The sequence below is a fragment of the Mastomys coucha genome, chromosome X, assembly GCF_008632895.1.
Source record: "Mastomys coucha isolate ucsf_1 chromosome X, UCSF_Mcou_1, whole genome shotgun sequence".
NCBI classification, from domain to species: domain Eukaryota; kingdom Metazoa; phylum Chordata; class Mammalia; order Rodentia; family Muridae; genus Mastomys; species Mastomys coucha.
The window spans coordinates 127,449,848-127,476,403 of NC_045030.1; the positions used below are offsets into that span (position 1 = coordinate 127,449,848).

Genomic DNA, 26,556 nt, shown 5'->3' on the forward strand with positions numbered 1-26,556 from the left:
TTGAGGGGAAAAGAGCTGCTTGGCAGTGATCCTCACGTTCAGAACCCCAAAAGGGTAATAATGTTCTGGGGAATTTTTGGTTTTTGTTGTTATTTTTGTGTTTTATTTTTTTCCCTCTTGAGGCCACAAGCCTAAGATTGACCTCTTCACACAGGGCAGAGAACATGGATGATATGGGCATCTGTCCGAGGCTCTACTCCCTCCCTACTGGTGTCAGGAGGCTTGGATGGAATTGCAGTCTGTAAGGAGACGGCAGGTTCTTGCAGAGCCATGACAGTGTTCATATGCCAGGCCCCTACCTCTCTTTTGTGACTCTGGTCCTTAAACTAAGATTGGTTAGAAAGGAAACCAGGAGCATAAGTTTCTTCAGATAACAGTGCTAGTTCTTGGCAGGTGCTCCCCAGTTTGCTCTTTTGTATAATTCCATCCATACCTCTGACATGGTACAGATTCTGCCTACACCCTGCTTCTGTTCTTGAGCTGCAAGAGGATTCTGCTGTGGTGAGGTTTCACCCACTCTAAGGTGTTTGAATTACATTGTCAGTGGTATAAGAGTCATTTCTTGTTCTCTAATGTGTCTTTCACAGCAGTAACTCCCCATTTGTTTCCCTGTCAGTGCCAATGCAAGACCCCAGAGCAGCTATGCAGCGGGGAGCCTTGCCTACCAACGTCCCAACTCCTCGTGGTCTTTTAGGTGATGCTCCCAATGACCCGCGGGGAGGCACTTTAATGACCGTAACTGGAGAGGTAGAACCTAGGTAAGTACAGACATAGAAGGAAACAGCTTGAAAAGTTGGGTATTTTCTTTACTTTGGAAGCGAAGTTTCTGCAACACTTGGACCTGTTTGCCTTCCTGAAAGGATAAAGAAGTATTTGTAGCCACTGTCCAAGACTAAGCCCTTTTGCTAAAGTATAATTATATAGTTAAATCGGTAACTTTGAGCCAGCCATGACTATATATATTCAGAAATTGAAATTTCTAGTAATAAATACATAAACAAGGAAAACTTGGGGTAAACAATAGTTGTTGACGTTGGTAAGGATCATACCTCTGGCTCTTCTCTATGTACCTAACAGGTCATCTCATTAAATCTGCCTTAGGCTAGGGGTATAACACCAGTGGTAGAGCACTTGTCTAATATGCCCAAGGTCCTAAGTTCAATCCACAGCCCCACAGTTAGAAATGGGTATTATTAATCCTGTTTTACAGGCATATAAAGGTTAAGTCATGTGACCCAGATCAAACAGCTAGTAAATGATAAGACCTGGATTTCAATATTCAGTCTGAACCCAGAACCTGCATTGCTAAGCACTATACTGTATACTCATTGTACATACAGTAACTATCTGTTAATTCTTCCCTAATATTGAATGCCATGGTCAAATAAGTTCTAGAATTCACAAATTTACATTCAATAGCTTTCTTTTTATCTTAGTTTCTTGTTACCATTTATTTACTGATATTTGTATCAGTTCTCTCTCTGTTGGATGTTTGCTTACTGATCTGGCTGAAATTTCAATGTCGGTATATTCTGCTTTAAAATATGTCACTTTTCTCCTATTTCTAGAGCTTACCTGGGACCACCACCACCACCTCATCAGGGCCCACCCATGCACCATGTTCCTGGGCACGAAGGTCGTGGACCGCCTCCACATGACATGAGAGGAGGACCCTTAGCGGAGCCAAGACCTTTAATGGCAGAACCAAGAGGACCCATGCTAGATCAGAGGGGCCCACCTTTGGATGCCAGAGGTAAGGGGAAACCTGCATCACAATGTCAAATGATAGCTGTGAGTTGATGAAGTATTTGGGTCTCTTTAGCTCTTATATAGGACAGAAGTCTTAACAAGAGGCTTTCCGATTTACCTACAAATCTGATAAACTAGAAAGAAGACAGTCTTATAGAGGAAGGAAGATGTGACTGGGTGTTAGTAACTACACAGGTTTTCTTACAACTTTCTAGGTGGAAGAGATCCCCGAGGATTAGATGCACGGGGGATGGAGGCTAGAGCCATGGAAGCAAGAGGACTGGATGCCAGAGGACTGGAAGCTCGTGCCATGGAAGCTCGTGCCATGGAAGCCCGTGCCATGGAGGCTCGTGCCATGGAGGCCCGTGCTATGGAGGCTCGTGCCATGGAGGCCAGAGGCATGGATACGAGAGGCCCAGTACCTGGACCTAGAGGACCTATGCCTAGTGGAATCCAAGGTCCCAATCCAATGAACATGGGGGCAGTTGTTCCCCAGGGATCCAGACAGGTAATGCTTGTAGCTTATACATAAAATCTTAATGTATTCAAGAATTGGTTACTAAGCCTGATTTTATTTAATTTTTTGTAAGTGATTTTAGTTTGAATCCCCAGTGCAGAGTAATCCCTGACCTGTACATTTTCAAGTTTTTCTAAATGAAATAGCCACTAAAACTGAAATCTTCAGGTTCAAGTCAAAAGACAGTGAAAACAGGCCTTAGTGGCACAACACTTCCCCCACCGTCCCCTGCAAAAATATACTGTGCAGATCTCAGGCCATTTGTAAAACCTCTACCAGATGATTTCAGTGTGTAACCCTGAGGTACAGCATTTGAGGAGCTGCATATTGGATGTTTACATTACAATTCATGACAGCAAAATTAGTTATGAAATAGGAATGAAAATTTGTGCTTGAAGCCCCACAACATGAGGAAATATATTAAAAGGTTGCAGCATTAGGAAGGTTGAGAAGCACTGATTTAGATCATCTCAGGGTGACAGAAACCTATGTGGATTTCTTGTAATCACAGCATCTAAATGAACAGTGACATAGAAAAGGCAGTCTGCATTGATTCTGGAGCTGCAGTTTGTCTCTTCTCTGTCTCAGTCACTTGGTTTGCTCCAGCTGTGCCTGTGGGATGCTTTGTAGTAGTCACTTCCTCATTTATCATCTCCAGTTGGTTGCGGAGACATAGAATGTATGTATCTTCCCAAGGTTCTATAGGTTGATACCTTCATCTTTTCATTTCTTTATTCCTATTTTCATGTTTGTTTCTTCCATTGTATTGAGGGTGGGGAGAAAAACAGGAGAGAGAAAAATATCAAAGCTAGAATGCAACATTTCCAGCATCGTTTTAGAGGTTTGGAAGCTGAAGGCCAGAAAGTCAGGTGACTGGCCAAATTTCACTTAACTAAAAAAATGACAGAGCAAGAAATACAGCTTTTCTATTATGCAACTCTCTTATTTTATTTGCATGTTATGTATGTGTATAGATGTTTGCCTGATCCTTTTTAATTTGAGATAAAAATGTGACTTTTTTTTCTTGGTATATGTAGAATAAAAATGTATTTTCTGTTGTATTTCAAATTTTGCTTTTTAAAAAATGTTTGTGGGCTTTGATTTTTGTTGTACCCTCTATGCTCAAAATACACATTTTTATACATCCTTTCTGTACATACTTATTGAGCATCTACTGACTACCAAGCAGAATCCTAGGGATATAATAGTGTGAATAGCAAGGTCTCAACATACTGGCTGAGATAGGCACCGAGTAACCATACACTCCTTACGTGATTCTGCACACCATTCTATGTGAAAAGACATGGAAAAAGGTGGCTGATATCTTGTTCTTTTTTCTCTGCTAGTGCTTAAATTTATTACTTTTTAATGCTAGAGTTTTGGTTTGATTTTATAAGGCTGACTCAAACCTACAGCCTCACAGATGTTAAATAATCTACCACTGAGCTATATAACCCCAGCCCAATATAGTTTGTATTAAAAGTGTATAAAACCAATTAGATCCAAGGTAGAGAAAATAAGAACTTTATATTGATAGTTTTTACATTTTAAAAAATTAATATATTCACTTACAAATAAAGATCTAAATAAATATAGTTTTCTATAAAAGCTGTATGTTAGGAATCTCACTTCCTCCCCTCTACCTCTCATTTGTGATAGATAATTGCTTTTATTAGATTATTTTTTTCAGACTGGGTTTCTTTATGTTGCTGGCTGACCTGGATTTCAATGTATATATTGGGCTGGCCTTGAACTCACCAAGATCTGCCTGTCTCTGGAGTGTTTGGAGTTAAAGGCATACTCCACCACATCTGGCTTATATTTTAAGTGTAGCTTCCCCTTTTCTCCTTTTTATGATTTCTGGCTTTTAAAAAAACCTTGATATGGCAGGGCAGTGGTGGCGCACGCCTTTAATCCCAGCACTTGGGAGGCAGAGGCAGGCAGATATGACCTTCATTTATCATTTTAAATCAGACTTTAAACTTCATTCCATGCATTTCCAAGCTTGTAGCTTGTTACTGGGGTGGTTATATAATTTGTCATACAAAGAAAGATACATTTGAGAGTGAAGGGGCTATTAACAATTTACTCTGAGACAAAAGCATAAACTGGGACTGTCTTAGGCTAACCAAGGTATGTGGCCAGTCTTGCTGGTAATGCCTAGAACAGGTACTCCTGGGAACTTAACTAACTAGTTGTTAGGTAATTATTTCATACTAGTGTCTCAGATTGGTATTAATCAGTATTAGTAAATTCCCAAGTGACTACCCAGAGGTAGTTCCGATTTATAACAGATCAATTGACACAAATCTCTGAACTAAGTATTAATATAGTGGTGATATTTCAACACTATAAGGATGTACCACTGCTCATGTACCCAATGCCTTGGGAATGTGCTTAAGCATGTGAGTATTTCAGGTGTCTTAGTTACTGTTCTGTTGCTGTGAAGAGATACCATGACAATGACAACTCTTATAAAACATTTAATTGAAGGCTTACCTACAGTTTCAGAAGTTAGTCCATTATCATCATGGCAGCCAACATAGCAGGCATGATACTACTAGAGAAGTAGGTGAGAGCTATATCCTGATCCATAGGCAGAGAAGGGGATACTTGGCTTAACATGGGCTTTTTAAACCTCAAAGCCCACCCCACCCCCACACCCCCAGTGACAAACTTCCTCCAACAAGCCCAGGCTTCCTAATCTAGAATAGTGCCACTCCCTGGTAACTAAGCATTCAAATATGCATCTGTAGGGACCATTCTTATTCAAACCATCACATTCCACTCCCTGGCCCCCATAGGCTTGTAGCTGTATTACATTACAAAAATGAATTCAGTCCAACTTCAAAAGTCCTCATAGTCTGTAATAGTCTCAACACTGTTCAAAAGTTCAAAGTCTCTACTGAGGCTCATGGCATTCTCTTAACTGTAAACCCTGTAAAATAAAAAAGCTGGTCACACACTTCCAACATAAAATGACACAGAATATATATTACCATCCCAAAAAGGAGGAAAGGGAACATAGCGAGGAAATACTAGATCAAAGCAAGACCTAAAACCAGCAGGGTAAACTCCAAAATCGGTATCTCCATGTCTGATGTCAGAGCGCTCCAGATCTCCAACTCCTTTCAGCTCTGTTGACTAAAACACCCTTCTCTCTTTTGGGTTGGATCCACTCCCTGTTAGCAGCTCTTCTTAGCGGATACCCTACAACTCTGACATCTCCAATATCTTGAGATCTCTAATGAAATCCAGTCTTCACCTTGACATTTTCATGCAGTGGCCTATATGCCTCCTACAGGGACACCCTTGACACATGCCAGCCTCAGCAGCCTTCCTTAGTTTTGGAGGGATATAATTTTTTGTATCACTGACTCTAAGCCAGAGCCACTTGTGGCAGAAGCTGCCTAGTTCAACTGCCTAGTGAAGCTGGAATTAGGCTCCCTTGTTCACTTACATTTGCATCAGCTTTCTTCTTGATGGTTTCCTTTACTTCTTAAACTTTTTAAATTCCTTTTCACAAGTTGAAGCTTGGCTAGGGGAAGATCTTAGCCTGAACTCACCAATCCATTTATTCCATTTAGCATCAGGCTTTTCTTTAAACATTTTTTTTTTAGATTTTTTTTTACTTATTTATTTTATGTGTATGAGCCATGAGCCATCATGTGGCTGCTGGGAATTGAACTCAGGACCTCTGCTCGCTCCTGCCCTGCTTGCTCCGGAGTAGCTGTCTTCAGAGGCACCAGACGAGGGCGTCAGATCTCATCACGGATGGTTGTGAGCCGACATGTGGTTGCTGGGATCCGAACTCAGACCTTTGGAAGAGCAGTCAAGTGCTCTTACCCACTGAGCCATCTCGCCAGCCCCTAAAGATTTATTTTTTATATGTATGAGTACACTGTAGCTGTACAGACGGCCCCGCTCGCTCTGGCGTAATTCACTGTAGCAGTCTTCAGACAGCACCAGAAGAGGGCGTCAGATCTCATAACAGGTGGTTGTGAGCCACCATGTGGTTGCTGGGATCCAAACTCAGGACCTCTGGAAGAGCAATCAGTGCTCTTACCCGCTGAGCCATCTCGCCAGCCCTTCTTTAAACTTTTTATCTCCTTGAGCACTGGACTCAGCTCCATTATACTTCCTGATGCTATTTTTGCCCTTAAAATGTACATTTTTTTCCTTGCTCAGCTTGCTCCTTTAATTCATTATAGATCTGCATAAGAGTGGCTACTTATAACTAAATGACACAGTCAATATTTGGCAGTCTCAAAATCTCTGTCAAGGCCATTCATCCAAAACTGTTCAATTTAGCCTAGGGCAGATTTTTAAGACTTCAGAAACAGCTAGTTCTTGCCAAAATCTGGGCCACTTACTAATATTCTTCCCCTCTGAAACTTCTTGTGCTGATCCTGTAGTTCAAATGTCCCTCAATATCTACTGCCTTCCATGTTCCTACTAGCCCTGTTCCCATTAAGCCCTGCTTAAAGAATCCAACCACTCTTCTAGTTCAGAGTCTTATATATTCCTTTAACAAAGACCATGGTCAGGCCTGTCACAGCAATATGCCCGTCTTTGGTACCAACATCTGGCTTAGTCACTGTTCTGTTGCTGTGAAGAGACTCCATGACCACAGCAACTTTTAGAAAGCATTTACTGAAGGGCTTCGGTTTCAGGGGTTTTGTCCATTATCATAACAGTTGGCATGGTGCTATAGAAATAAATGAGAGCTACATCCTGATTCACAGGCAGAAAGGGAGATGCTGGTCTTGGAATAAGGTTTTGAAACCTCAAAGTACATCCTCAGTGACACACTTCCTCCAACGTGCCACACTTAATCCCTTCAAAGAGTGTCACTCCCTGGTGACCAAGCATTCAAATATCTAAACCTATTGGGGGCCATTCTTACTCAAACCATCACATCAGGTAAAAGAACTATTCTACAACTAGTTGCTTGAACTATTTTAGTGGAAAAAGGATGTACTATGCTTCCTATTTTCTTAAGTAAAATGAAAACAATTTAAATCATCTTTGATTATTCTCACTCATAGTACTCTCCTGTTGGTATCTGCCCCCTTTGCTGATGGATTGTCACCTGATTCTTTACAGTGCTACCACATCATCTATTTCTAACATGTTTTTCTCTATTCCGTCTATACTTTCCTACTTGTAATCTGAGGATGTGGGTGACAAGATATTTAAAATTTTTGTTTGCAAAAAATATCTAAACTCTGGGTAAGAGCATGAGTGTGAGCATCATGTTAAGTGTAGAGCCTAATAGTTATAATAGATGAATAGAGGCATTTTCTTTGAGTTCCAGTTTCTTCCAAAGGGTTAGACTCACTACCTATCTTAAATACCAATAAATATGCTATAGTTGAATTATGTTCTTTTACTCAAGTAATATTTCTTCTGCATTAAGCATGAAGCAATTGTTATATGCTCTCTAGAAAGTGCTAAAAAGAAAGAAAAAAATAGAAGGGCTGGGAAGATAGATGGCTCTGAGGTTAAGAGCACTTACTATTGTACAAAACTTAGGTTTGGCTCTCAGTACCTACATGGTAGATCATAACCATCTATAACTCCAGTTCCAGAGGATCCAACACCCTTATCCAGTCTACATGGAAACTAGGCATGCATATAGTGCACAGACATACATGCTGGCAAAAAATAAATGTCATAAAGATGAATTTTTAAAAAAATATTACACCACTGCTGTGTGTTCTGAGCACTTAAAATGATATTCAGAGATTTGAGGGTTTTTTTTTTTTTAAGGAATCTCTAAAAAGCAAATATTGGGCTAATAACATCTTTTCCCTAGAGACCTTCCTATCTCCTTTCTGCCTATCTGACACTGACCATCTCTGTTTATGGGATAGAATTCTTTGAGAATAGCTATCATTGTATGATTGAACTAGAAGTAGGCCATGGTCTTGTGAATGTAGCTTCGCCAGCAGAGCAGTATACAGTTGTTTAAAATCTGTTATTTACTTGTGTTTCCTCTGAGCATTAATTTCTCCAGTGTTCTTGTTTTCCCTGTGCTTACTAGGCTAAATTTTGTTAATTTGATGCCCCTTTCCTGTACTGTGTATTATTTGTTAATGATGCTGTTATAAGCAAGTATGTGTCTGCAGTAGATCTGTGGCTAAACACTGCCTTCTGCTAGTCTTTAAATCATTCTCTTTTTACTCTTATTTGTGTCAAGATTGTTAATTGTATTGAGATCCCATGGATGTCAGGAATTCTGTATGCTCTTTCCTTTCTTTGTACACATAGGTACCAGTCATGCAGGGAGCAAGCATGCAAGGAGCAAGCATGCAAGGTGGCAGCCAGCCTGGTGGCTTTAGTCCTGGGCAGAGCCAAGTCACACCCCAGGATCATGAGAAGGTAAGCAACACTATCTGACTGCCTCCCTGCACACAAATCTAGTCTTTTTGATCTTTTCGCAGTTACCATGAAGATCCTGGGTCTTCAAAATCCCTTTGGAGGTGATGTTTACTCTAACTTGGTACTCTTTAATGAATTTGGCTGAGCATTTTGGGGACCTGCTCCTAAAGTTTTTAAGTGAATATAACTGGCAACTTATTTTATATTTCAGACTCATCTAAAAATGGCAGATTTTTTCTCTGCAAGCCAACTGACCTGAAAATCCAAGCTCCTTTCTGTCCCCTCCTCTGCCATTTCTACCCAATCCCTACAGAAACAATAGCAGATTGACCACAAGTATATCTTTCTGTTGCTATACTTGGCTGTTGTTGGGAGCTTGTGTCTGGTGGAAAGGCTTAAAGTTGTGAAAGAGGGAAACTCAAACTAGGACTCAAAACTTAAAGAGTTCCCAAGGCTCACAAATACCATCTTAATCTGCAGGAACTTTTGAGTTCCTGAGCTGTCTGTTTGCATCATGTAATCTTAGATAGTTTCATTTATTCTTGTGTTCTTCATTGTGCTTTTCTTACCAGATTTTCTCTTTCTTTTGGCCTGCAGGTTTTTTTTGTGTGTGTGAGAGTATGCAATATCCTCCCTTTTCCCATTTTGCTTCATATCCCATGGCAGTAGCCTTTTGGACAGAAGCTGATGATGTTTTCATTTGGTTTTCTGACTTGTCCTTGAAGCTCACAACTTTCCTTTCCTCTGTGCAGGCTGCTTTGATTATGCAGGTCCTTCAGCTCACTGCAGACCAGATTGCCATGCTGCCTCCTGAGCAAAGACAGAGTATCCTAATCTTAAAGGAACAGATACAGAAATCCACTGGGGCACCTTGAAAGGTGAGCTGACTGAATGGCACCTGGGCAGGACTGGCTCCTTCTGTATTTGAAGTGCGTCACTTCAACCTTTGACAACATAATGTTCTCTGAGACCCTCAGACTTCACTAGGCTCTATTTACCCTTCAGTAGTCAGTACCCCTGGGGATAGGGTAAGGCTATAGAACATTTGCTCAGTTGTTGAATTACTTATAATCTTTTCCAGCCGCTTGTAATAGTGAAATTAATGTCAGTTTCCTAAAATTAATGACATAGGAATGTAGAAAGTTAAAGGAAGGGCCAGAGAGATGGCTTAGCAGGTGAAAGTGCCAAATCTCTTGCCAGTTCTGATGAAATGAGTTTGATCCACAGAAGTTACATGGTAGAAAAGAGAACTGACTCTTCTCAATCTGTCCTCTGACCCTACACACACAGCTCATGTGCACCCAGATATAATAAATAAATGTAAGTGAAAGAAAAAAAGGAAGAAAGAGAGGTTAGTAAAGGTGAAAGGCCTGCTTCCTGAATTCTCTCTCATTCTCCAACAGAACTCAGCTCTTGTAATGAACATTTGATGGCTCACTGTTACAAGCCATTTAAAGTTTAACCTATATCATTCTATAACCAGTTGTTTTACTCCTAACTATTCCTTCAAAATAGAGGAAATACAAAACATTTCAATAAAATGTTACTCTTTAGGCTTCTAATATTTGTTTTGTAATAATTTTGTATATGTGTGAGATTAAGTTGCTTATAGCCCAGACCAACCTTGAACTCACTATGTAGCTGGTGATGACCATAAACTTGTGATCTTCATTGTATACTCTCAGTTATCTCATTCGCCTTGCATACTGACCTTCGGGCACAATTTTACTTTTTTTTTATTTTAACCTTTTGAAATGATTTATAGTTTCATAGGACATTGGGAAACTAATACAAAGAGCTTCATGTACCTTCTCACAGTGATTACATCTTATGCTTTTGTTTTGTAGTACAAGGCCAGGCAGTTGTCCTTGGTATATTACTGTGAACTAGGCTGCAGACTGTATTCAGTTTTTACAACTGTGGGGGTGGTAATATATCCCACTGGATGTGCAAAGACAACTGTGATTTTTATGTGAGCCAACCCTCTATTGGCACTTGGGAACGCTGTGGCTGAAGCAGTGGCTTTTCATCCTAAACTGATATGATTCCTTTTTATCATCCCAGACAGGCTTAGTTATCACTATTAGAGATAAGTAGTTCTCAGACTAGAGAGAGCAAGCTCAGTTCCTAAAATGCTTGGGCATTTACCCAATGTACACACTTGTGGAGTACTTGAGCACCCAAGTTCAACCCCAGAACCAACATGAAAAATTGGGTGTGGTGGCACATTCTGGTAATCTTAGAGGGGGAGACAGGAAGATCTTATGGGGCTTACTGACCAGCCTGCCTAAAACCTAATCAGTAAGCCCTACACCCCAATGAGACAGCCAGTCTCAAAAAACCAAGTGGATGGTCTTTCTAAGGATTGTTATCACTTGAGGTTGAGTTGGACCTCTGGCTTCTGCCCTCATTCATATACACACATATGATAAAGGTAGTTTTGAAGTAGGGGGAAGTTTCATCTATGGTATATTTGTCAGTTCTATGTTGTCACAACTTTAGAAAGTGGTATGCCACTGTCATTCCATGGGTAGAGATTAGAGATGCTTCTGCACATCCCATGATGCATAGGATATCTCCCTTACTCCTTACAAGTTAGCACTTTGGTTGATTATATCCATACAATGCTAAGGTTGAGAAAGCCTGCTGCAAAGGACGATGGGGAGGCATGACAAGAGTCAGGCAGTGGCTGTTTGATGGCTGCCACATCATCCCTTCCCTCAGTGCCTTTGTTTTTTTTTGGGGGGGGGGGTTGGTTTTCTCCTGGTGTTTACGAAAGAGAAGTCCACTTCTAATAGCTTTCTCCCAAATTTATCTTACAGGTACTCAAAAATAGCTGGCAACAAATGGGAAGTGTAATTCCATAACATTGTTGAAATTTTGAAAACATAGTGACGTCTGCATCCTAACCTCCCCGGATGAAGCCGATTGGTGTCAGGTGGAGGGCTTGCGTCACCATTTCTCCAAAGGAAAGCAGTTCATTCTGTCGTTGTAGTGTGTATATGTTCTGTGACATTAAATAAACTTTGAACACAAGTTTAACATACTACAAATTGATATACATAATCCTTTTGCTATTAAGAAGCTAACAAGGATGTAAGCTTAACTGCAACATCCTCTTTTAATCTTCCATTGCCATAGCTCTATTCTTACTTTAGCATAAGCATTTATTCTTCTTAATGATACTTGAGAATTTTTCTGAAACAATGTTTTCAGGAACTTTGGGTTTTGTTGAATTTGCTTTCAGTAAAGTAAGAACACTTTACCCCTTGAAAACTTTCTAGAGTCTCAGAGTTTTCTGGGAGAAAAAAAACCCACGTGGTTAGAACTAAAAATGATCAGAAGGCCAACAAGTAAAGAGCATATACCACAGCAGTGTGTTTGGTTCAAGAAATGCCAGTTACCAAAATGTGTTGTCTGGTCAGTAGCAGGTCAGAACATATATAAGATAAAGACTATTTTGGCACTGGTATGAGTGTGTACCAACAACCTAAAAGATTATTGTAAAGCTCTTCTGTCTAGGTAGCCAACTTTACAAGTTTAAAAAGCCACCGGTTTTCTACATGGTCAAATTTAATAAGAAAACCAAGTGAACAAAATATATTGCAATCTTAAAAAATCCAAAGCTTCCAGCCCTATCATCTTAAGTCCATTCCAAGACTGTCAAACAGAAAACCCTAAAACTTTTACATTTTCAAGTCTTTTAAGAGGACCAAGTCTAGAGCACAGGACAGCAAATGGCCTATTCTGGTTACCTGCTCTTTCCAAGTACTACCTACTTGGAAGGTACTGAGTGCCATGAGCCTGGGCTAACCTGCAGGTTGCCTTGCCTTTTGTTCTCCCGTAGTGGCGTTAAGGAGGAACATGGTTTCTCTCCAACAGTTCGGCCTCAAGACATTTGAAGAGTTGCCTTAATAATTAGTAAATTTTATGAGCACAATTATAAGCTTATTTGTATTCCCAGAACCCTACCCTCTCTCTATATTAGGATTATAGGCAGGTGAATTAAAATCACTACTTAAGGCATATAAAGCAGAATAGTACATTGCTTACATGCCAAGAAGAAAAAAGCAAAGATATTAAAATTGAAGGATTTTTCTCCATATATTTATAATGAAAATTTGCTGGATGTGTCATACTATAACCTGTCAAGAAAAGTGCAAAACAACAAGCACTCCTGCCTAGTCCACTCATCCCCAGTTCAATCACTATGTTAATTATGCATGCACTTCATTGTTTTCATTACCTTCTCTGCCTACTGCAGAAGCAGTCCTTGATGTGTGGATTTGGGCAGCTGTCTTGACTTAAAAGCGCCAATGTATTTAGATGCAGAGACCAAGAGGAAAGTATTTCTAGTTAGGAACTTGGGTTTTACACAGCCAATTCCAAATCAAGGTAACTAAAGCTGAAGTTATTTGGAAAACAGTTGTCTAATAGACTCCATATCCTGGAAATCCAGCACATCTTCCCAAAGCCTCGTTAACTTCGTTTGGTTAGCAGACATTCAGGTGAATAAATTGACAAGAGCAGTGGCATCCCAATTCATCACTATGGAAACACTCATCAGTTGTTTGTTCGTTTAATGTCTTTTTTTTACTGTTGAAATAATACAATTAGCTACTCCATGTTCATGATCTGCCTTTATTATGTTCAGACTAATGACTGAAAAATGACCCCACTAATCCTTCAAGCTATAGGTTCCTAGATAGTTGAAAACAGAAATTTGTTCACTCTTGGTCAATTAATGGTACAAACTGGATGGTCTAGTGCTAAGTCTATAGATTCATTCTGCTAAATGTATGAGGTCAATTGTCTGAGTACAATGAAGTGTGGCTTTTTTTTTCCTCCCAGAAGAGCCTGTACCTTTTCTTGTAATTCATCGTAATTAACATCCCAGAGCCAGTGTGGTTATTGTCCTGGTTGATAGGAAAAAGAAACATTTTTGTAGGAAAAAGTAACATTTAGTGGATGATTCCTCATTAAGACCTGGAAAATATCCAAAGTTATAACTTTTTTCTTTTTATAATATGTTCATAAGCAAACTCCTATAACAACAACTAAAAAGACATAAAAGAGCTACTGTTAAATTATCCCATGATGTAGGTCAGGCCTTTCCAGTTATTTCAAACAATACAAAGTGACAATATGGTTAGCTTCTAACTATAGTACAAATTGGATTACAGTTAATATACTTAAGATATTACTAGGGAAAGTCAGCAAAATTGCTCAGTAAGCAAAAAGGAAAGTTCTTTCAGTTATTTTGACAAAGTAATGTGTAAATTGTTGGTCACACTGGATTAGCTCATGTGTAACAGTGTACTTAGTGGGTGATATGGGAGTGGGAAGCTTGGTCATTTTATGTTGTTTATTTATGACTACTGTTTATTGTGGATTCAATAAATATTTTAAAAGTCACCCTACTTAGAAATCTTTTGTGAGGAACAGGTGGGAGGGAAGATTATCAACCAAGGCACAACTTTAGCCTGAGATTAAATTGTGCAAGTGTGAACCAGCAAAATTCAGCTAAAGGCAGCTTGCCGAGGAGGATTTACAATCCCCCCCAATATAAAACCGTTCATGTTGGTTCCTGTCATTAAACATTCACAGTGTTCATCCTAAGAAACAAAACAAAACAAAAAACCAGTTCATGTGTTTTTCAGTTGTGAATTACACAACTCTCAGGTTGGCAAAGCCCAAGTATGATGATGTTGAATCAAACTTTAAGTTGGGAGTGAAGGCCTTGTGAGGCAAAGGATTATCTCATAGCTGACCCACAAATTAGTGAGGAGAAGAGGAAAGTGTACAAGTACTACTGTGCTGCTTCCTACAATTCAGAACGTTTCTTTGTTGAAGTAGAACTGAACCTTCCTAGGATCCAGACTTGAGTATCGCTGACAGCATTTGCGCAGACTTTTTGCCAATGTCCGAGGGCCACATAAGAAAACCCCCACCACAGACCTGTAAGAATAGAGCAATCGTAATTACTTGGATGCACTTGTGAGCTGAAAACAGTTGAAATGTAGAACAGCCTCCGCTACTCCCAACAATTTCCAACAAAAGCTCGGTGATTGGGTCCATCCTGATTCTGTCCTGAAACAGGGCAGGCTGGGGTCACAAGGACCCAGCACTCTTAGGAGCTGTATAGGTAGTAATGGTTGCTCGGAAAATGAGGTCATTTTATCATTTTCTCCAGTGTAGCCACTGGTACCTTGCCAATGCTCCTGGAAGCAGCCCTAATCAAACCCACTAGGTCATCAAAAGGAAGTAAAACATGAAAGTAGCAGAGGGATGAGTAAAAGAAATCAAGAGTGAGAAAGGGCACAAGAAAAAGAGGGTCATAGGAAGTAACTAGGATAAAATTCCAAGTGGTCAGCCCTGAAATCATACACATACAAATAACATTAAATGAACTAAGCAGGTTGTGTTTGTATATTTGAGGGAAAAGGAGATATATTATATATGTGTGTGTATATATATATTTTATCACATATATTCTATATACATGACATATAAGATTGTAATATATAAATACATTATATATAAGGATAGATATATGTGTATATATACACATGTATATTCATGTGTATGTATATACATATATTTGTCACGAAAGTGAGGCCATAGATTTGAAAGAGAGTAAAGGATACCTGGAAGGAGTTAGGGGGAATGACACAATTTTAATTTCAAAAAAATAAAAAATACATTTTGCACATATGAATATATAATGAAACATACATAATTAACTTGCACTGAGAAAAACTTAAAATTAAAATTCTGCTTTCTTCCAAGTCTTAGATAGGCTCTCAGCCTTCCAGCCTTCCTCCATTGTATTGAGAACAGAGACACAAGAGATGTGGTGCAGTAAATACCACTGTTAAAGGATAGGTGCTGTGGTGGAAGCAGGATAGAAAGACAGAAATATAAGGGGGTGTAAGCAAGGAAAGATGCACCTCACCCTGAGATCCAGTTTGTCTTTCATGCTAAGTGAAGAAACCTCGGCCCAAATGACAAAGCCAAAATGACCTAGGAAATACTGCACGTTTTTCTAAAGACATGTCAAGCAGGAATATTAAAACAACAAATGGACTGTGCGTTAGGACTGCAGTGGCTGTTACTTTGACTTTATAAGCTCCTATATCTCATACCTCATAAAGGTACCTGACAACATCATTTACTTCCCCTAAATTTTAATCTTTCTTTAACCATTAAACCATGCCAATTATACCCTTTCAGCGATGTAACCCGAGGACAGGATTATGTGTATAGTCATTGTAAAGAAACCTAGGTACAATTCTCTTGAGAAGCCTGTGTCCATGTTGTGCAATTGTATTACTGTCCTTGTTTTATATGCTTCTCTAAATACTTAATACTCTGTTTCATTTTGGCTGGTCTTCAAATTCTTTTCTGCCAAATACTCAAGGATTTGACTTCTTGAATGGAAGTCTCTAAAGGGAACCGGATGATCCGTCTCAGCTACTGCAGGCAGATCTAGTCTGCCTGGCCAGCTCTGACATCCCGACTGTGAGCTTTCCCTTTTGAAAAGGAAAATAAAAATAGCACCTACTTTGCTGGGTTGTTCTAAGAATTAAAAACATAAAATAAATGGACGAGTAGCTGACACACAGCAAGCGCACCTGAGCTAACTGCTGTATAAACTATCTTTTGTGGACCTAGCCCCACCCCAAACTTTGATGTGTCTGTGAAAGTGGTTTTCTCCCAAAGCCAAGCTTTCTAATTACACCATGGATCTCAACTTCTCTGACCTCTCCTCCTTTTAAACCTAATTATGATGTCATCCATGTACCATAAAGTGCACCCTTTGAATTATACAATTAATGCTTTTTTGTTATAACCACAAAGTTATAAAACCATCATTACTAATTCCATCCCCCTTAATGGAAACTGTCTACATTAGAATCCACTGATTTCTTCCCAGCCATACCACCCTACCCTACATAGTCACTGATCTACTGTCTCTACATATATTTACCATGCCATAAATAGCCTCTTTCTAATAATTTTCAGTGTTTAAAAATTATGTGCATGGGCTGGAGAGATGGCTCAGCGGTTAACAGCACTGACTGCTCTTCCAGAGGTCCTGAGTTCAATTCCCAGCAACCAACCATGGTGGCTCACAAACATCTGTAATGGGATCTGATGCCCTCTTCTGGAGTATCTGAAGATAGCTGTAGTGTACTTATAAAATAAATAAATAAATCTTTAAAAAGTTTGTGCACATGTAGGGGCAAGGGCATGTTCTATGAGCCTGCAGAGTCCCAAAGAGGTATCGGATTCTCCGAAGTTGAAGTTACAGGAAGTTGTGAACCGCCTTTCATGGGTGATAGGCATTGAACTCAGGTCCTTGGGAAGAACAGCAAGCACCACTGAGCCGTATTGTCAAACACCCTCCAGTTTCTTTTAGTCAGCATAATACCTTCAAAGTTAACCCATGGTATTGCATGTGTCAGGACTTGAAAGAAGTACTCTTTATAGATGAATACAATCCCATTCTCTCTGTACGCCACATCTGGTGGTGGAAAGTCAGAGGGTTTTCACTTTGGGCTATTATGAGTAATGCTGCTGTGTACATGCATTTGCAAATTTGTGGGGTGTGTGTGTGAGAGATGTTGTCATTTATATATAATATATATATATATATATATATATATATATATATATATATCTCCAAGAGAAAAATCTGGCTCCTTGACATATATATATATATACATATATATATATATGTATATATATATACACATTTGCTTATTCATGGGCATTGTTATATCTTATGTACTTACATATGTGTCACTATAAATATATGCATATAGATAGATAGATAGATAGATATAGATATAGATATAGATATAGATATGGCCGAATTTTTGGACCACATCTAACACTTTGAAGATCTGTTGAAAGTTTTCTCCAGGAGTTGCAGTCTCGCATCCCTATGTAATGAATATAGTAAGAGTCCAAATTCTCCAATTCCTTGCCAACATTTGTTGTCGTTAATTTTTCGCTGTAGCCATTTTATTCCTCTCTTACATACTGGATATTGTCCTGTCTCTAAAATACACTCAGTCCACCCTTACACTAAATAGTAAGCACTTCTTGAGCCTGTCATTCCAACACCTGTGCCTATGTTGCCGAAATATATTTTTCACTTGGCTTCTGGGACAGCACTTCTCTTGCTCCTTAGCTGTTATCCCAGTTCATCATTACTCCTCCGCATGTTCTGTAGGCAGTCCTTTATAGTGATTTTTCTCAGAGGGCAATGTGATGAGAAAGTAGAATGGGGAAATATCCCCAGAAAGAAAGAGATCAGGTGATTTGGTTTGGGTTCAGGGTAGTTGAAGGGAACACATGAAAACACAATACAGTGACACATATGTAAGAAGATATAACGATGCCCATGAATAAGCAAATAAATGAAATACTCCACTCCTTTTCCCATTCTCCCTCCTCCTTCCCTCTTCTCTGCACCTTTTCTCTCCTCCTTCTCCCCTCTACCCAATCCTTCTCACTCCCTCTCAACAGCTTCAACTGATCAACACAAGACAACATAAAAATTGCATAATGCCTTTTGTTAATATTCTCCTTTATAATTTAATGAAACTCTTGTATATTCATATAGATGAATAAGGCATGCATCTACTAATGCCCCCATTTTGTGTAGAAGAACTCCAAAGATCAGGGGGATTTTTAGCTCCACATTTAGCTCCAGTTATGGTAACATCACTGGAAAGTGTCAAAACAAGAGTTGGGACCCAGGATCGCCGAAATTTATCACTACATACTCTCACCACTGCCTTCATAAAGCCTTTACTCGTCACTTCCTGTGGCCCTCCTCCCCTTTGACCTCTTCCCTGAAATGTCCACAGGCCTGTTTCCTGGAGTGCATTATTCTACCTTGAATTAATTCTCTGCATTTCTCCTTTGAATGTCTACCTTTAAAAAAAGAGTGCTCGCTTCGGCAGCACATATACTAAAATTGGAACAATACAGAAAAGATTAGCATGGCCCCTGCACAAGGGTGACACGCAAATTCGTGAAGCATTCCATATTTTTTATTTTATAAATTTTAAGGAATATGACAAAAAAGATATTGTAGGTATTGAAGAGGGGGTCTCTGGGAGGAGTTGGTACAAAAGGGAAACGAGAATGTGCTTTAATTCTATTTACTTAAAATGTTTTTAAATGTTAACAAATTCAAACAAATTGAAATCATGTAACTTTTCTCATCATAATGCAATAAAAGTTAATTTAAAAAGAGAGAGAGAAAGAGCTGGGCAGTGGTGGCACACGCCTTTAATCCCAGCACTTGGGAGGCAGAGGCAGGTGGATTTCTGAGTTCGAGGCCAGCCTGGTCTACAGAGTGAGTTCCAGGACAGCCAGGGCTACACAGAGAAACCCTGTCTCGTAAAAACAAAAACAAACAAACAAACAAACAAAAAAAGAATCCTTATTCACATTTTTTTTCAAGCTGTTCTGTAATAGTAATAGATGAATTTACAGAAACTAGTGAGTAATGCTTGTGGACATGGATTGTTCTTCCCCTGCCAACTTGTTGTCTAAAAACTCTCCAGATGTAGTGGCATACTAAGTGTAGTGGCATATATCTGTAATCCCAGTACACTGAACATGAAGGCTGGAGGATCTACAATTCAAGATCATCATCTGGCTATTTATTGAGATTATGTGTAATTGTAGAGCCTGGGATATATGAAATGCTCTCTGAAAACATTGAGTGCTGTTGATCAATGAACTAAGATAAAACACCCCAAATCGTATTACTTTATGTAGAAATCTCAACTTTATGTAGAGATCATTGAGCACTCCACCCCCCCAAAAAAAAAATGTGTGCAAATTCTCCAGTTTTCTGTTTTGTTCAGCACTATCTTTATAAGCAAAGTCTCTTCGCTTTGCTCAATCGATAGAGACTTACGAGAACAATAAACAGCTGTTTATCAATGACAAGATCATGATCCTTATTTTACTAAAAACCTGTATGAAATGGCCTCATTCTTAAAGTTTTCTATTAAATTTTATTTATTATGTGTGTGCAAGGGTATGTGTGTGCAAGGGTTTGTGTGTGGGTGTGTGCACGCATGTGTGCACGCATGAGCACATATGTGTGTGTAGAGCTGTCAGAGCTCAACAAGTGTGCAGTGTCATAATTCGTATGTGGAGGGCAGAGGACAATTTAAGTTTGTTCTCTCTTACCAAGTAAGGTCTTAGTGGCAAATACCCTTCCCGGATAATCCATTTCACTGGCCCACTCTGTCCCAGGTGTGCTCAATAAACTTCAATCAGAACTCTGTAGACTCAGTTAACTAGAGGACAACATACTTACTTGGGGTGGGCAGAAGCTATTCTAGAAAACTCATTGTCCCACATTGGTCTCCCAAAGGAGGTTTTCTGCTTCAGACCTGTCAGGATGTCAGTGGGTCTGTCAAAGTTTAATGCTGCATGACCAGCCTGGAACCAGAGAAGTATAAAATTAGAAAACCCGAGTTTGACAGCTGCCTCTTCTGTAAGCTACTTTGAATTTTCAGTATGAGGATGAGGCCAGGTAAGAAATGATAAGGAATACTTTTTTCGGTGCACATGCACTGTATTTGTCTTAACATCTGCTATTGGAATCAGTGTTTTATTTGAACTCACAATGTTGCTATCCCAGCCAGTGAGGAAGAGACGGTAGTTTAGGAAATCCGTTTTGCCTAATTCTTCCATCTCTTGTTCCAGGGAATTCAGTAAGTTGTTGAACCAAGCAAAGGCACCTGTCTCTCTACAGATCCAGTAGAAATAGATCTGAAATGAACAAAAGAATCCACACCCTTATTAAGAATCTTTCACAATGTACACTGTGATGACAGGGGTGTGTGTATGTGTGTAACATAAATGCATATATAACATATATGCATATACATAGACATATCTATATTTGTTGACCAAGTCTAAGAATAATGAATCACATAGAATGGAAGACTTTTAGTTTGAATGTCCAGAGTTCTGACAAATTTCCATTACAGAAGGAACCTTCCAAGGTCATCTTTGTTACTGGGAGATCATCATGATAAGCAAAACAAGGGAGACTCAGCCAAATATCATCTAAGTTTTGTCTCATATGGAAACCATGGAATGAGGATGGTGAAGAGGATGGGTGAATATGGTCATAGTAAATGACTTTAATGGAAATGTCATTATGAAATAATAATATGCATAATGAACAAACTACAAAAGAAAAGTTCAAAGTAAAAATAAAAAAGTTTAAATGAATAAAAATAAAACTGCAAATTGAAAAGAATCCTATATTCAACTCCTAGAAGCAGTTGCAAGGACAAAGATCTTTTGTTTTGCAGGAGGGGAGGGGATTTGTTTTGATTTGTTCTTTTCTTTTCTTTTTTAGCATGAGATATGAATTCTTTTTGTTCTTTTTTCATCATGAGCCTTAAAAGGTATTCTGTCCAGATTATAAAAGGCTTCTTTAATTTTCTAGGAACAATCTTGGGCAAGAAGCTAAATAGCTTTAATTTGAAGAATTAATGTAGTGAGAATTTTGGTTTCTTAAAAAAAAAAAAAACAGTTATTTTATGTGAGTATGTTTTTGTTTGAATCCCAGGTGTGGGATAAGAGGCTGCTTCACAGCAGGTGATTATGATTTGCCTCGTGCAGTAGCAGGAGCGTGATCTTTGCCAGCTGCAGATAGTTTAATTCTGGGGACTGTGGAGAGGGTATAAATGAGAGAACCCTGAGAGGGCCTGAGACAGTGGCTGCTCCTCCTGCTGCTGTCACAACTGCTTCTGGTTCCTGCTGTTGCAGTTTGTCCATGAGCAAAGAAACTAGAAGTTGGAGATATCCTGACTGTCCAAGAAAGGGTGGACTTCCCCCAAGGAACTAAATGCCCCTAATCAGCAGGAAGTTTTCTAAAGAAGTCTCCACTCCCTTTCTCCTCTTAGTGTTATCTCCTACTTAGTGTTATACAGTTGGAAGAGATTAGGGTGGAATAAGGGTTGGGAGGGTGGGAGATACAAGAACCCAATAAAATAGCTAAAACAAATACACCAACAGGTTAGAGCACTATAGAGCTGAGAACTCACCAGACAGGATGTTTCTCTTTTATGGCATCTGAATTGACAAGATCCAGACTGGTCTTCAGCAGCCTGGACTGTGCAGCCTGTTTGCAGTAGTGCAGAGGCCAGCTGTGTAGCAACAAACTGGACGAAATGCTTGGTGCATACCCTGCTAGTGCCCCTTCGAAGCCACCTCTGCCCAATGCCTCACTCCTATCTCCAGATAGGTTCTCCTGCCCCACTTAGCAAGAGTAAGACCTCAGGCTATAATGGCTCAGGCCAGAGGAATAGTGAAATGTGGGAATGTACCTTTTGTGTTTTGAGCTTGTTGTCTGCACGCTGGAATTTGTACCAGATAGATTTCAAGATGGAAGCAAAGGGAGTGACCCCAATCCCTGCTCCAACCAGTACAGCCACTTCATACTGGAAAACATCCTCACTGACTGTGCCAAAGGGACCGTCCACCTCAATCCTAGCACGTGAGAAAAGACACTGGATGCATTAAGACTCATCTCCATCCTTGAGCTCAAACATCGTCTCAGAAACCTTCTTAACAGACTTCAGAAAGGAGCCATTTTCTTTTTTTGGTCACTCTACATCCTGTTTGGGGTCTCAAGGACCTACCTGGGCATTGGTGAGTGCTGTTGTTCAAATGTCCTTATGAGATTTTCTGTCCAGTCCCCTGCTGCTCGAATATGAATGGAGAAAAATTCTTCCTCTGGAGCAGAGGTCAGAGTAAAGGGATGCCACTCCAGGAAGGAAATGGAGGGGCAATTTACAAATATATACTGTCCTACTTCCATGCTAAAGCCTCGCTTCCTCATCTGCAATTCCAAAACATGAGATGGGTGCATGACAACCTGTGTGTGAATGAAACACATAGATCATTAGAGGCAAACTCCAAACATGACAAGGGCAGACATTTAAATAGATGAGTAAAGCCTGAGTGCTTCTGACTTAGAGTACAAGGTCAAGTCCTCTCTAGAAAGCACCCCCCTAAGCTACTACTTAGCTCCAGACAAGATACTGTATTGTCAGGGTTCAAGAGAAGCAAAAAAAAACCAGTCTTTAATATTATTATATTTTAGTTATCATGTAAAATTATGGATTTCATTGTGAAATATATTTACATATCACTGTGATTACTATATATAATATACATACATGTGTATATATGCATTTATATGTGTGTATTATATATGTATATTGTATGCATATATACACATGTACATATACATATACATACATAATACATATATATATATAATACCTATAATATAACCTTGCTCATGTTTGCTTCCCACCTTCCTCCCTGCATAGACAGCTTTTTGCTTTCCCCTCACAATCTCTTCATCTCACTCATAGTTCTCCTTTACTTCCACACTGTATGTATATTTATATTTCATTCATATGTATTGAAAGCATGAGAAAAATGCTTACTTTGCTTAACATGATAATCTCTGGTTCCCATCTATTTTTCTGGAAATGACTTTTTTTTCTGGAAATGACTTCTTTATCATTGAACAAAATCCTATTGTGTTTTTTTTAACCATTACTTTTCTTTCTATGTGTGCTTGCTTGTGTGTGTATGCACCATGTGCATACAATGCTAGGGAAGGGTGTCAGAGCCCCTGGAGCTGGAGTTACAGGCAATGGTGCACCTCCATGTGAGTGCTGTTAACCACTCAGCCATCTCCGCAGTCCCCAGGGAAATGGTCATCTGCTTTGTTTAAGCATTGGTAACCAGTTCTTTAGTTTAGCTCACAAGAACAGTTCCAGAGCCTTGAGCATAGTAGAAAAGCACTATATCACTGAGTGGTACCCTCTGCCTCAGTTTACCCTTTATATAATCACCATGTACACAAAGCAAAATACATTTGTGGGCGAGCTCTAGCTCCAGTCCCCTTTGTACCCTGCAACATAGAATTGTTCCAGCTAAAGCCCTATTTCCCACAGTCTTGTCCAGCACTGACTGGAGACACAAAGCATGGTTCCTCCTCCAAAACTCTTTTTATGCCTTCAGGTTGAACATCATGACAATCTAGTTCTGCACTCAAGTAGAACACAACTTTTATCACTGCGATGGAAAGTGTATATTTCGTTACCTTGGTAATTACGACCTTCTGCTGGGAACGATAAAAGCGAAGGATCCTTTCAAAGATATAAAAAGCAATCGGCGCAAGGATCCACTTCCAAGACTACACAAAGACAGGGTAACGAATGAAATTAACATTCAGTCTCTCATACAGGACTTATTTAAGTAGCAGTTCATTTCTTCAGTTAGCGCATTTGTATCAAGTTCTCAACTGTGTGTTACTATGAAGTCACTAATTTCAGCAAAGTTTAGAATAGAAATGAATGCAAAACAATAGTTTTGTTTGTCAGTCCCATTAATGAAATAAATCAATTCTCTGAAATTCACAGGTCATATTAGGAAGCAAATGGCAAAGATAAAACATAAGGGTACATGTGTGTGTTTTAAATTATATTCAAATTTAAAATTTTGAAAATCTAAGAAAACTAGTCCATTCTTTGAAAGCAAATGCACAATAGAAACAAATGATTAAATACTATACTAGCAAAATGGGATATATATATATATTATATATATAAATATATATAAATATATATTTCATATATATATATATCTAATATATATATATATATTTGATATATATATCATATATATAAATATATGAATTAGTCATTCTTTATATATATATGAATGACTAATGCTACTGGTAGGAATACACAAAACTTGACTTCCAACCCAGTACCACAAAATACCAAAAGTAAGCAGATTTTTAAAAACAAGACAGTAACACTATTCCTTCAAGTTGAATGCCGAGGTTTACAGTTGGAAGCCAACATCCAGTATAAATGGTGAGAATTAACTGGGATTCGGAGCAGTGCACCTGTTCACATGTATAGCTAGAGGGGTGTTGACAGCACTTCCCTAGACGGCAGATTGCCAATGCATCTCAGCAGAGGCAAAAGCTCCCCCTCTTTTTAATCATGGAGTTTCACTTCTAGAAAGTAGCAATTAAAAAAAAATAACAGGGGTGTGCATAAAGTCTATGACAACTATATTGGTCAAAATATTGACTAAGAAAACTAAAATGCCACATTAAAGATGTTTTAAAAACAAATGTTTGAGGAGGAATATTTGACAATAGAGGACAAATAACAGAGAGACCACCTCAGGTTGTAGAACTATATACATTCACCTCTAACAATTTTTATGTTTTTAAACTATCTTTGATAACAATGTATTGTTTATCTAATTTTTTAATGGTGGATGTATTAAGAGTGTCTTTTTTGTAAATGTTTGTGGAAAGAGCAAAGCAATACATTTGAGTGGCAAAATTGGTATCCTCACCCTTAGGATATTATACGGCCAATCAAAGTAACTTCTGAACTTAAGTCTACCTCAAAACAGGCTAATTTAATGTGTCTCCAGCACTGTATGGAGAAAAGACACTGAGAAGCAATAATCCTCTCCCGGGTTCTGTAAAGGCCAAGACATCGAACAGCATGACTTCAACTCAGTTAATTCCCCACTGTTGGTAGAATTCATTTGAATCCCATCCATCTGTCCATCCACCCACTTATCTAGGTCTGACACTGCACTTGACCTCCACTGTCTAGCAATTGCAGGTAGCCTCAATGCTCTGCTCAGTAATGACCCTGTGGCTTTGCCCACTTTTTTTTTAAGTATTATAAAAGTTGCTTGATATAAAACAACAATCAATTTAACAGTCTTATGTAGATGTTCATCTACAGCAATAGTGAAAATACATTTTTCTCTATAAATTTTAGATAAATCCAAACATATTAAGTGTATACTTCAAAATAATACATCACTACTAGTATTTTCTTAAATTAACATGAATATATAAAGTCTTTTTTTTTTTATTTAGTAGAGTTTAAAATCTTGGCTCTTACTGTGGTACAAGCTCAAAATAAGAACATTTTTAGACATTGGGTTTCATTGTAATAAGGCTGTACTTCAATGACCCTCACATCACCAAAGGATTTTACCTCATTGTAGCTAAGCTGAGAGTTGATAGTTCTGCTGCACCAAGAAATGAATTGTAAGCTCGATTTTTGGATACAGACTTCCTGCTATGGTCAAAGCTATTTGACTTGAGTGAGTGACTTTATTCTCAGCCCACAGAGAACAGGTTACATTCATTTAAGAAACGGTGTAGGTACTAAGATGATCTATCCATAAAGTCATCCACCAACTGTTTCAATGAACAATGGTTCTGCTTGGAGGGTGGCACAGACATTAGGTGAGGGTAAGAATTTGGTTCATTAGCTGTGATAATTTGGAAAAGCATTCATCTCAGAGAAAGAGTAACTTAGAAAGTCCTCTTCTTCAAACTTGATACAAGAGTTACAAATGTCAAGCAAAGCATTCAGTCTCACTTTGTTGTTCTCTTACAAGCCACCTCACTAGTTAATTGTATATGTTTCTTTTGGGTATATAGATACTTTTGAAATATATAAGCTGTTCTTAAAACCGTAGTATAGTATAAAAACATGAAATACACAATACTACTAATAGAGAGGCTGAGATAGGAGAAGCAAGATGTCAAGACCCTTATGTTGTACATAGCCAGACACTGTCACAAACAATCAAGCTGACAGTGTATATAGATTGTACAATGTTGGACCTATTTCTCCAATCACCAAATTAGAGAGACCATTGGATGACAATCAACAAACTTCCAATTCCTCATATTATTGGATTTCAATCAACTAGGCTATGTTGGTAATATTAATTTTCAAATTAATATATTAAGAAAAAGTAATTGTCACTTCCTGTTG

General features: G+C 38.8%; 2 protein-coding genes and 1 non-coding gene across 6 annotated transcripts in view; 2 read left to right on the forward strand and 1 right to left on the reverse strand.

The window, feature by feature from the left end:
* The window catches only part of Cstf2 (cleavage stimulation factor subunit 2), a 27,187-nt gene extending 13,122 nt beyond the window's left edge, over window positions 1–14,065 (forward strand). For 3 of the 4 annotated variants that reach the window (XM_031367597.1, XM_031367622.1, XM_031367611.1), the window contains 6 exons: window positions 617–758; window positions 1,569–1,753; window positions 1,965–2,257; window positions 8,540–8,650; window positions 9,403–9,528; window positions 11,473–14,065. In XM_031367597.1, coding sequence (XP_031223457.1) covers window positions 617–758; window positions 1,569–1,753; window positions 1,965–2,257; window positions 8,540–8,650; window positions 9,403–9,525 — 854 coding nt within the window. In that variant the 3' untranslated portion in view covers window positions 9,526–9,528; window positions 11,473–14,065. The remainder of the gene's footprint in view (window positions 1–616; window positions 759–1,568; window positions 1,754–1,964; window positions 2,258–8,539; window positions 8,651–9,402; window positions 9,529–11,472) is intronic. The other variant, XM_031367603.1, reaches the window with a different exon arrangement.
* Window positions 14,066–14,385: 320 nt separating this feature from the next.
* The window catches only part of Nox1 (NADPH oxidase 1), a 56,100-nt gene continuing 43,929 nt past the window's right edge, over window positions 14,386–26,556 (reverse strand). Inside the window, exons 9-15 of the mRNA XM_031375981.1 lie at window positions 25,153–25,231; window positions 23,829–23,921; window positions 22,348–22,583; window positions 22,033–22,195; window positions 20,315–20,461; window positions 20,004–20,128; window positions 14,386–14,608 (exon numbers count right to left, since the gene is read on the reverse strand). Of these exons, the coding sequence (XP_031231841.1) occupies window positions 14,482–14,608; window positions 20,004–20,128; window positions 20,315–20,461; window positions 22,033–22,195; window positions 22,348–22,583; window positions 23,829–23,921; window positions 25,153–25,231 (970 nt within the window). The 3' untranslated portion in view covers window positions 14,386–14,481. The remainder of the gene's footprint in view (window positions 14,609–20,003; window positions 20,129–20,314; window positions 20,462–22,032; window positions 22,196–22,347; window positions 22,584–23,828; window positions 23,922–25,152; window positions 25,232–26,556) is intronic.
* On the forward strand, window positions 18,612–18,718 carry LOC116095709. The gene has a single exon (XR_004120713.1). It is a non-coding gene; the product is annotated as a U6 spliceosomal RNA (small nuclear RNA).